Source organism: Lepidochelys olivacea (assembly GCF_965140295.1).
Source record: "Lepidochelys olivacea isolate rLepOli2 genome assembly, chromosome: 8".
Taxonomy (NCBI): Eukaryota; Metazoa; Chordata; order Testudines; family Cheloniidae; genus Lepidochelys; species Lepidochelys olivacea.
Genome location: NC_140418.1, coordinates 52,229,717 through 52,241,053, shown reverse-complemented (window position 1 = coordinate 52,241,053; position 11,337 = coordinate 52,229,717). Strand labels below are relative to the sequence as shown.

The window sequence follows — 11,337 nt, the reverse complement described above, 5'->3', positions numbered from 1 at the left end:
GGGGAAGAGCTTGTGTTCAGAAAGAGCACTCTGGAACAGAAGAATAACAGGGTAGTGCAGCGGGGATAGATAGTAGGAGCCATATAGGGAGATAGTGGAGGAGAACATGGAAGGGGTCAAGTGGACAGTGGGGAATAGTCAGGATGATACTGTAGGTGGGTGATGAGGAAGTGGGGGGATGGAAAAAGTGGGGGAGATTAATAGGTGTGGTCTAGGGGCTATCAGGGGATCGAGAGGAGGATGGTAAGGGCAGGTCTGTTACTGGGGCCTCAAGGGGACAGTGCAGGATGGAAAGGAGGGATGGAGGTTGGCAGGGAAGAGATGGGGTGTTCAGGGGGTGGGGGTGGCAGGGAGTGGTTGCTGTGTGATGGCAGCGACGGGGCGGGTGAGCAGGGCGTTGCTGGGTGACGTCAGGGGGGCAGTGGCGTCAGGGGAGGGCGGGGGAGGTTGCTGGGTGATGTCAGGGAGGGAGTGGGGGGTGGAGCCAGGGGGCTGGCGGTGGCAGGACACCCTTGGAGGACCGGAGGTGGGTCTCTGGGAGCCGCTCTGTTCCCTCTCCCACAGCTCTGTGGTTAAGATGGCGGCGGGGGCTGAGGGGGCGAGTCCGTGAGTCCCAGGCCGGAGCGCGGCGGGGCTGGGGGCAGCCCTGTGGGGAGCCGCCGGGCCGCGGGAGCAGGAGGCCGCCTGCCGGGTGGGCAGCGGAGGCGGCATGTGAGTGAGGGCTGGCGGGGGCCCAGGACGGCAGCTCGGGGATGGGCCAGCAGGTGGGCCGCGTCGGGGAGCCGGGAGCCGGGCTCCAGCAGCAGCCGCCGCCGCCTCAGCAGCCCAGGGGAGCGCGGGGGAGCAGCGCGGCCAGGCCCGCGGGCCGCAAGCGGGAGGCGGCTGGGCGCACCGCAGAGAGCGGCTTCAATATCTTCACCCAGCACGGTAAGGAGGGCGGAGGCAGCTGCCGATCACTGGCGAAGGGGGCGCCCCGGGGGGCGGTGGGGCAGGGTCTGCAGTGGGAAATAAGAGCAGGGGGAGCGGGGGTGAAGTAACAGCGACTGCGGAGGGACCGTTGGGGGCAGCCGCGCCCACCCCCTCCCCATCGCTGTCTGCGGGGGCACCAGCCCCGTGCACCCCCTTCCCGATCGCTGCCTGCAGTAGTCTGCTCTGGCGTGTCCCTCTCTTGAGATCTGTGGAGGGAGGGGGCTGGAGCTGCTCCCAGAATGATTTCTGCCAGGGCACGGATGGGGTGTGGGCAGCCCCAAGCATAGGGTCGGGGTGAAGTGCTCACTCAGGGAGAGTGATGTTATGTGGCTGTACAGCCAGATTTCCTGCCTCTGGAAGGGGAGCAATTAAAGGATGCTTCTCTCCTGAAGTGCAACGCCTATAGAGGCTCTTATTGCTACGGAAACTTCTATCTAGCTGAGTAGCTGCTATGCAAGGAGGCAGCGATTTTTGCTGCCTCTTTATTGGTAAGGATGTGTCTTTTGTAGACAAATATGAATGAAAAATTGACACAGAGCTACAAAGGCCCTCTATCTTAGCAAAATGTCTGTGAACATCATTGGGATGGGTCTTACCTTGTCAGACCCTTGTCTGTTTGAGGGGGTAAGTACTGAACATATTTCTGAGCTATTCTTACTATTTAACTTCATTTCAATTGCTGACATAGCTTTCTCATTACTAAAAATCTATGGAACAGGATGTTTTTGTTCTTGGCCTAGCTTTAATAGTCAGTATATCTGTCAGCTGACTTAGGTGAAGTCCAAATTTGTCATATTTTTTCACTCTACAGAAATAGAATACTGAATATGAAAGTGAGGTTACAGGAAAAGGTCCTCTTCAAAAAGCCAACAATTTAAAATACTGTATCTTTGTAATTTTCCTGTGCCTTTTTTGGCCCATTAGTGGGGGTACTTCATCCTGTAATACATAGGTCAAGGAAGGTTGAGAAGTATGATAACTGAAAGCTGTACACCTTAGCAAAGAGCATGAGGAGCTGAAGTCTAATGTTGGTGCCTTTTGATTATTTCGTTTTTTTAATCTTGAGGACCTGAATCTGCTACTGAGAGCTTTATCGATTTTATTTCAGCTATGGCAGTCATGCTCTAGTGTTCATGTGGCAAAACTGCTTCTGACAGCTTAGCTCTTTCTGTGCCCAATGGAACAAGTATATGCATTAAGATCCTTGACTGCTGGTTACAGGTTTTTTAATGTAAACTCATCCACTATGGCAGCTGACATGCACAGCATTAGTAAATCAATGATACAGGCTTGTGGACATCTACCACCTGACATAGGCAGAGTGTAACCTTCAGTGAAAATTCACTTTCTAAATATACACCCTGTGTTGATGAGATTCTAAACATCCTTTATACTAAACAGCCCATGGACTTTAGGGCATTGTCAACTTAAAAAAAAGAAGAAAAAAGTTACTTCTGTCCAAATGTCTTGTGTGCTACTTGTGTTGCAGGTTGAATCCAAAGTTGCTATAATAGGAAGATTAGAGAGGAAAAAATTCAATGGGACCTTGTATAGTCAGTTTCACTATTTCCTCTGTACAGTCAATTAGTTTTCCTTGTGTGGGTCTTTCACAGAGCATCATAGGAGAGAAAAATTATTAAAAGTAGGAAAATTACTGTAAATCCCCCAAAATGGCTGAGGGGCTCAGGGGCAGGTATAGGTGAAAGTACTTTCTAACTCTTCAGTTTAATGTTGAAATCATAAATCTTTATCTCCACAACAGAGCTGCTATGAAAGCCTGATCAAACAGTCTAAACTATCCCTGTAATGACCAAGTGGCTCTCCTTGGTGTTTTGGTAGCAAAGAAGGATAGCGATAACTGTTTCTGGACTGAGGCAGTGCTGGGAAGAGAAATTATTTTCACAGGAAGTACAATATAGTAGATGGAACCATTTTTGGTTGTTTAAGTGTAATACAATTAAGGTTAATTCACATTCTCTTTACTCCAACTTACTGTAAATGCTCTTTCGTATATTGCAGTAGTACCTAGAGGTCCTAACCAAGTCTGAGGTCCTGTTGTGCTAGGTACAGAACATACAATGGAATAAGAGAGTCTGTGCCCCAGAAAGCTTGTCTGAACTGCCAAAGCTGGGAGAAAGGAAAGGTTTTATTCACATTTTGGGGAACGAAGGCACATAGAGATCCTTCTGCTGTTGCTGAGCTGATTATGTCCCCTGCAATTCCTCTGCCCAGCACAAGCTCCTGCTCTCCCAGACCCGCAGGCTGATGTCTCATAGAACTAAGGAGAGAGGGAGCATGAAAGGAAGCCAGCCTCATAGCAGAAGAGCTATAGATTGGCCATTTAGAAAGAGCATTTCTCTGTGCTAGTAGTAACTTAGATTATTAAGACAAAATTACAGCAGCTCAGTTTTTCACTATTTATACTGCTTGCTTTTAACTCTCAGCTTGAACAATGAAAACTAGTCAAGATATTTTCACTGTCATGCTCTTAGTATTTGAAATAGTTTCGTTCCAAGCAGTTCAGGAGGTGTTTTCATAGGATGTGAGACAAATAGAAATCTGACTTTTTAAAGATTTTTTTTTTTTTTAAGAAGCCTGGATTCCCCCCTGTGCAAAAAATCTAAATTTATGCAAGTTACAGCTCTCACCTCTGAATCCCCATGTTGCCTCAATAAATGCTTCAGTCCTGTTAGAATTGTCCTCAAGTCCGTTAACACTTCACTAGAACTGATTAGTCCCTTAGAGACAAGAACTCACTCAATGGGGAGAAGTTATTATAGTGAAGTCTATACTATATTATAGTCAAGGCTAAATTCTTATCTTTAAACAGTCACCTCAGTCAGCAGCCAAAGCCCTCTGCAACCTTGGTGCAGTTAGAGAAGCAGGAGCTCACTTCCCTTTTCCAAGGAGGTTCCTCAATCTGCTCTTATTTCCCCTTGGATCCATTGGTTTCTCTTGCTCCCCCCCCCCCCCTTCTTCTTTATTCCCTTCACTCTTGCCTCCCTGACACCGTTCTGCTTGCTGACTTGACCTAGCTTTCCATTAATTTCCGTCACTACCTGGACCCAGTTTGCCAGATCTCCACCCTCCCAAGGCTTTTTCTGTTGGTATTGCACTTAGACTCCTTCCTTCTCTTGCCAACTGCCAGGGAGCCTACTGATCGCAGGATTACATCCTTTCTCTGGTGAGCAGGGCAGTGCTTGTAGCAGTGTTCACTGTATGAATGATAGATCAATGTTCTTATCCCTTCTATGTGCCCAATTATAGTGATTGACCAGCACAGCCAGTCAGAGGCTGAAAATGAAAACCCTCCACCTGCCTCCATTTTTCTTGAAACACCAGCAAATGTGAGGAGATATAGATGATTGGCCAGTCCAATCCCTGGCTTTTCCAAATTCCTCCTCAAGCTCTGCTCAGTAAGTTGCATCCTATGCTGTACTACCAGCAGAGTGCACCTTGCTAAATCTGTGTGTACTCTTGCCAAGTGCAGTTTGGGGTGTCACTGGCATTTTAAGTCCTTGATAAGGAAACATACAGAAGAACAATATTTCTTTCCAAACTCAGAGTAGACTCACTAATCAAGATTTTTAAGTACAAGTGGGATCTGATCAGCAGAGGAAGGAATGTAAAAAACGGTCTTAATATAAACTGATAAAAAGTTTGCAGACAACACAAAAATTGGGGGTCTGGTAGCTAAGGAGGAGGACAGGTCACTGATTCAGAGTGATCTGGATTGCTTAATAAATGGGGCACAAGGAAACCATAAGCATTTTTATACAGCTAAATCTACACATCTAGGAACAGAGAATGTAGGCCACACTTACAGAATGGGGGGAATCTTTCCTGGGAAGCAATGACTCTGAAAATATCTTGGGAGTCTAATGGATAATCAGATGAACAGGAGCTATGGTCAAGAGAGCTATTGAAATCCTGGGATGCATAAACTGGGGAATCTTGAGTAAGAGTCGAGAAGTTATTTTACTTCTAAATTTGCCACTGGTGTGACCACTGCTGGAATACTGTGTCCAGTTTTGGTACCTACAATTCAAGAAGGATGTTGATAAATTGAAGAGGGCTTAGAGAAGAGCCACAAGAATGATTAAAGGATTGGAAAACATGCCTCGTAGTAAGACTCAAAGAACTCAATCAGTTTAGCTTAACAAAGAGAAGGTTAAGGGGTGAGTCTAAGTATCTATGTGGGGAACAAATATTTAATAATGGGCTCTTCAGTCTAGCTGATAAAGGTATAACATGATCCGATGGCTGGAAGTTAAAGTTAATCAAATTCAGACTGGAAGAAAGTCATAAGTTTTTAACAGCGTGTAATGAGCATTGCAACAACTTACTAAGTCATGGTGGAGTCTCCATTGTTGACCATTTTTAAATCAAGACTGGATGTTTGTCTAAACTACATGCGCTAGGAATTATTTTGGGGAAGTTTTATGGCCTGTGTTATATAAGAGGTCAGACTAGATAATCAGTGGTCCCTTCTAGCCCTGGAATCTGTGATTTTTTTTATTCATCTTGGGCTATGAAAAATGGGGGAACTATGTTTTCTTATTACATAAGATACTTTGAAATTCAGATTGTCCTTACACATCACTAGGTCTGCTTTGCCCCCCTATGCCCCCATCTGCTCTCTCATTCTAGTTATAGAGGTTCAGTCCCATGGGAGGGAAGGAGAGCAGATGTATCCAGAACTAGTATGGGTGTGAGATAGTTTGGGAATCTGTACAATTAACAAATTGTGTGTGTGATTATGAACTCTGATTATATCTTTATCAAGCTGCAAATTACATTTTGAGTGTGTTGTGGTACAGAGCTGACAATAGAGGGTTTTTAAACTTGGAATGGTCCTCAATTTTAATACAAACATCCTAGACCAGGGTCGGCAACCTTTCAGAAGTGGTGTGCTGAGTCTTCATTTATTCACTCTAATTTAAGGTTTCGCGTGCCAGTAATACATTTTAATGTTTTTAGAAGGTATCTTTCTAAAAGTCTATAATATATAACTAAACTATTATTGTATGTAAAGTAAATAAGGTTTTTAAAATGTTTAAGAAGCTTCATTTAAAATTAAATTAAAATGCAGATCTTATCAGTTTAGGGTGATCCTTGCCCTTGCTTTTCCTTGCTGAGTTTTCCAATGTCTGGCACGTATTTGGATACTTTAAGCTGCACACAGGCTTCTGAGTGATTAGTTGTTAACTGGCTCCAAGAGGGACAGAGGACAGATTTCATGTGTGAAAATACCTGTTCACACAGGTATGTGGCTCCAAATGCTGAAAGCATTGCAAACTCACTTTTCTTCAAACAGTTAAATTTCGCTGGCAGGGACGTCCAGCAGGTCAGAATAGAGGCCCCATGATCTGTCTCGGTAGCTTCAAGAGCACTCTGCAGATCTCCAAACTTTGATGCCCACAATTCTGAGCTTTTTAACTGAATGAGCTGCATTTCGAAATCTTCAACAGCCACCCACTGAAATACAGACAAATCCAAGTCACTTTCATTGAACTTTTCAGGTTTAATTAGAAAAGAAAGCATTGGGCCAAATTGCTGGAAATCTTGAAATCTGTCAGAAAATTCTGATTCCAGTTCTTGAATGTACATTCTAATCTCAATGTCAAATGCAGTGCGCTGTTCCACGTGGTGTGATAATGATGTAAGCAGCAAATCAGGCCTTAAAAATATCTCAGTACAGTGGCACTGGAACAATTTTTAAGGTGGGGATGCTGAGCTGTGACCCCCTTGCCCCTGTCTGCACCCCTTACTGCCCCAGACTGGGGCCAGTTGCAGAGCCCCAGGCCGGTGGCCAGGACCCCAGGCTGGCAGAAACCCCCCACGGACCAGTGGCTGGGACCCAGGGCTGGCAGTGGGCTGAGCGGGGCTGGTGGATGGAACCCCGACTGGCAGGGGGCTGGTGGCCAGCAGTGGAGCCCCCAGGACTGGTGGCCGGGACCCGGAGCCAGCAGTGGGCTGAGCGGGGCTGGCAGCCGGAACCCTAGGCAGCAGGGGACCAGCGGCTAGAACCCCAGGCCAGCAGCGGAGCCCCCGGGACCGGTGGCCAGGACCCAGGCAGTGTGAGTGCTGCCTTTGGCACGTGTGCCATAGGTTGCCTACCCCTGTCCTATACAGACTGGCTCCCAACCAGAAGAACTGGTTTATCTGGGGAGAGAATCCTAGATAACAAAGTCATTTGGTAGAGCACCGATCACCAGTTGAGGCTGATTCGGAAGTCACCTGATCAAGAGACTAGAAGTTTATAAAAGGACTCACAAGGGAAAGGCTCAGGACAAACACATGAGGTTTGGCAGGAGAGAAGAAGGGAATGGACTGACGATGGCCAGAGGAGGTAGATTGGGGAGAAGGCTACATGTTTCAGAACCCAAGCTATGCACTGCAACAGGAGGATGCTGGATGGCTCCAAAAGACTCTGACCTCAGCACAGAGAATGCTCTGGAATGGTAAGGAAACTGAGGCAGAGAAATGCATATAGAGTTTGTTTTTGACTAGATCTGCATGTCTCATAGTATTAAAGAGCAAAGTCTGTGTCATGTGCTATATCTTATCACCTGCCCCCTTGAAGCCTTATACTTTACCTCTTCAAGAAGAGTTCTGGAAGAGGGTGTGCTAAAGCTACAGGGGGAAATTGAGAAGCCAGTACTAGCCCCAGGGACTGGGCCACATAGTCCAAACTCTCAGTAGGGCGTGCCTGGGGATCCCGTGCCAGGGACGGTGACTGGACTCTGGAGGCTTAGAACACCCAAGGTTTTACTGGCTGGATCTTTTCACAGCAGTCTAGTGAGGGAGCACTAGTCTGGATCTGTGTCAGTGTTTCTGGAGGCAGTTCAAGGACTGGTAGATATGTTTTGTTACATAGAAGGAAGGGGAGGGAACCTTCAGTGTTGTGCACCAGGCGGCCATTTAAGAGACACCCTGATTTCCCCAGGGGTCTCAAGTTATCACCCACTGAGTGCTCTGAGCACAGCAGTGGAGTGTGAGCAGTTAAAAACAAAGGCACCACACTAGCATATCGGCCTGTCTCTGGTGGAGTGAAGCCCAAAGACCTAGACGCTTCCGCAGATTTGGCAGCCTTATCTGAACTGGCCCTGCAAGTTGCCTTACTACAAGCATGTAATTGTGGCTGTAAATGCAAGAAATGGATCAGGATTGTTAGTTGCTAGTAGTGTATTGTAAAGTCAAGTTTAAATTGAAGTTTTGTAAATACAGTACAATAATTTACTGAAAAATAAACTTTAGTCTAGTAATTTGAGCATGGAACTAAGAGCCAGAGACTTGAACATTATATTATTGACTCAAACACTGACTCCTTATGTGACCTTTGACAATTGCTTATTCTCTCTAGTTGGTCTACACTACCAACTTATGTCTATATAAATATGTTGCTCAAGTGTTTGGAAAATCCACACCTGAGTGACAGTTATATCAACCTAACCCCAGTATAGACAGTGCTATGTTGACGGGAGGGCTTCTCCTAGTCGACATAGCTACTTCCTCTCAGAAAGGTGGAGTACTTGCATCGATGGGAGAAGCTCTCCTGTCGGTGGAGGTAGTGCCTTTGCTCAGTGGTACAGCAGCACCGCTGTAAGTGTAGATAAGCCCTTCATTTCTTCATCTATAAAATAAGGACATTACCTTACTTGGGACATTGTATAGATTGATGTTGGAATGGTTTCTATCTTCGAAGTGACTTACAGAGTATTAAAATAATTTTATTATAGGGAACAAAAAAGAAAGGAATAATGGTCAGTTTCTCTGACCTGGTTGCTCCTACAGTACCTGTTAGTAATAGTGCTGGGTTTGTCCTAGTTCTGATTTCTTTGTTTGTGGACTCTACTACTCTAGGCTTTTGATCCAAAGGGTCATTTCTGTTCCAGGTTTTGTTCTCTGGGAGGAGGAGTTTAGTAACCTTTTATTTTGTGCAGCAAGGTCAAGCAAGATAAGCCTGTACTTTTAAAAATAAAATCATCATTAAAGCTCCCCTAAGGCAGTTGGAGTGCTGTGCAACATGATAAAAACATTCTATCGGGGGGGGGGGGAGGGGGGAGCATAAAATGGCTTTTTTAAATTCAAACAGCCTGAGGGGGCTGGATACAGAAGAAAGAGGCGGAGGGAAAGAATAGGGGGTCAACTTAATATATGTGGATGTGTGATATAGCTCACACACATTCCTTTTAAAAATCCTATAATTTTCATTCATGCTAATGAAATATAGAGTTTGGGACAGAACTGATTGCCCAGTTTTTCCTGTTGCAAAATGCTCTGTGCTGACGTAATATAGTGACTGGACTCTGGGTGACTGCCTGTGCATTGTATTGAGAAATCTTGTGGGACCATAACATATAAATACCTGTCTAACAACTAATTACCCAAACAATGAAGGAGGATGGATCAGTTAAGTGTCTAAAGGAATGCCTCAATAGGACTTGAAATCATAGGCATGTTCTCTCTAATGCCCCAATTGCCCTATCTAAATTATTTCTGCAATTTCAATTGGATTCAGTATTAGTGTTCACATCGTGTCCTAAATTGTGGTGCACGGCAACATTGCACTATTAAAGAGCTGCTGTATTACACTCCAAAAGTGAGGGAAATGATTCTAATTTCAATGGCTTATAAAACTGCTTGGGAGGAAACATACAAAGAATATATCCTGCATTTTATGTAGTATTTCTGGCATATTAATACTTCCTATACAATCTTCTTGTATGCAAAGAAACTGTACCTGAAGAAGCTAAGCATTGAAAGCAATAAGCAAATTACTTCAGAACATTTTAGCCAGAACTTTATGGACTGACCTTCTTAAAACTGAATTTAACCCCCAGCCCCCCCGTGCCTCCAATTCCTGTGTTCTCCAGATGGAACAGATGGCATGTTACAAATTGTGCTGGCAATATTTTGAGGGTTGCTACTGCTTGCAAGTATAGTAGTTTGTAAAATTTTTCCTAAACAGGTTTTTTGACAGCAGGGACATGGCCAAGTGAATAAATTGGCAGGACACAATTTTGATCAAGCATGTGGTACAGAGAAAGGAGACTGTCACCAGTTATTTTCATCATAGCTTTTTGCCTAGCTGGACTGGCAATTTGCAGAGTTGGTTTCCATCTCCTAGAGAAGCTGTGACAGGATTGTTGTTTTGAGCTCGAGGGAGGCTGTATTGCTAACCTTGATTGCCAGTTTACAGACTGTAGATAACTATATGGATAATTTTAGGATCATGTTTTGATCAGTGACAACTTAGTAGCCTGTTCTGAAAGCTACCTACCTTGGCAACTGTCAAATAGCCTTTCTTTAGAGAGCTGTATGAGAACTAATGTTTGCTGCAGTTAAATCATACTGTCAGACTATACCAATTCATAGACTAAGGCTAGGAGGAATCATGATTATCTAGGCTGACCTGTCAACACAATGTCAAGTTCTGTGGCCTATCTCCAGGGTTCGCTTAATTTGCTGTTGCTCTTAAGATTAATAGATTTGCAACACTGTGGACAGCTAATTAGCTTATTTAGGTCTGAACTCAATGTCAAACAACAAATTACATGAAGCAGGTAAGATGCACTGTTTCTTGAGCATTTGCTATTGTTAAAAGCAAGTGTCAGAAAAGTTAATTATACAAAAGAACCTAACTGTATCTCCCTTCCAGTGACTTGCCTATCAAATTCATTCAGTTTCCATGTCTTTCAAAGAGCTGAGGATTGCTGACCTTATCTGTTCTACGACATACAACAGTATCTATGCTGCTGTTAGTGCTCCCAGCTACTACTTAGCTGCATGCCAACAATTTTATTACGTAATTTGGTATTTACATGTGTAACATGGCTTGGTCCTAGTGTAGATGGCACCTTAAAGATGTGCAAGCAAGGTTGTGGAAGGAGAAAAACCTGTTCCATCTATCACTGTGTTCAGAAAAAGTTTGCTAGTGGAGAAGGTGAGGGGAGTACTTTTTCATAGGAATTTAGAAAAAATAAAGTAAGTTGTGGATAGAAGACGTTTGAGGTCCTTGAACAGAATTCAGAGAACAAAGTAAATTTTGTTTGTTGCTGTGACAGTACAGGTGTGAGCAACATCTGAAACAAGTGTTAACTCAAACCCATATAGTTAGCTATGCTGTACTCTAGTCTGTGTCTGGCTTTGTGGTCATGGTTGTAAAATGCAGGCTTCCGTTTTGGAGGCTAATCTTGTGATGATCTATGCAGGCTATTCTCTGTAGAATATATAGGCAACTGTAAAGCCATTTTTTGGGAGGGGGGTGAGGGGGTGAGAGAACCTGGATTTGTGCAGGAAATGGCCCAACTTGATTATCATGCACATTGTGTAAAGAGTTGTCACTTTGGATGGGCTATCATC

The 11,337-nt window shown here is 44.6% G+C and overlaps 1 protein-coding gene across 1 annotated transcript in view; it reads left to right on the top strand.

The window, feature by feature from the left end:
• The first annotated feature begins 629 nt into the window (after positions 1–629).
• ABL2 (ABL proto-oncogene 2, non-receptor tyrosine kinase) overlaps positions 630–11,337 on the top strand; it is a 74,367-nt gene continuing 63,659 nt past the window's right edge. Inside the window, exon 1 of the mRNA XM_084638023.1 lies at positions 630–927. Coding sequence (XP_084494149.1) covers positions 753–927 — 175 coding nt within the window. The 5' untranslated portion in view covers positions 630–752. The remainder of the gene's footprint in view (positions 928–11,337) is intronic.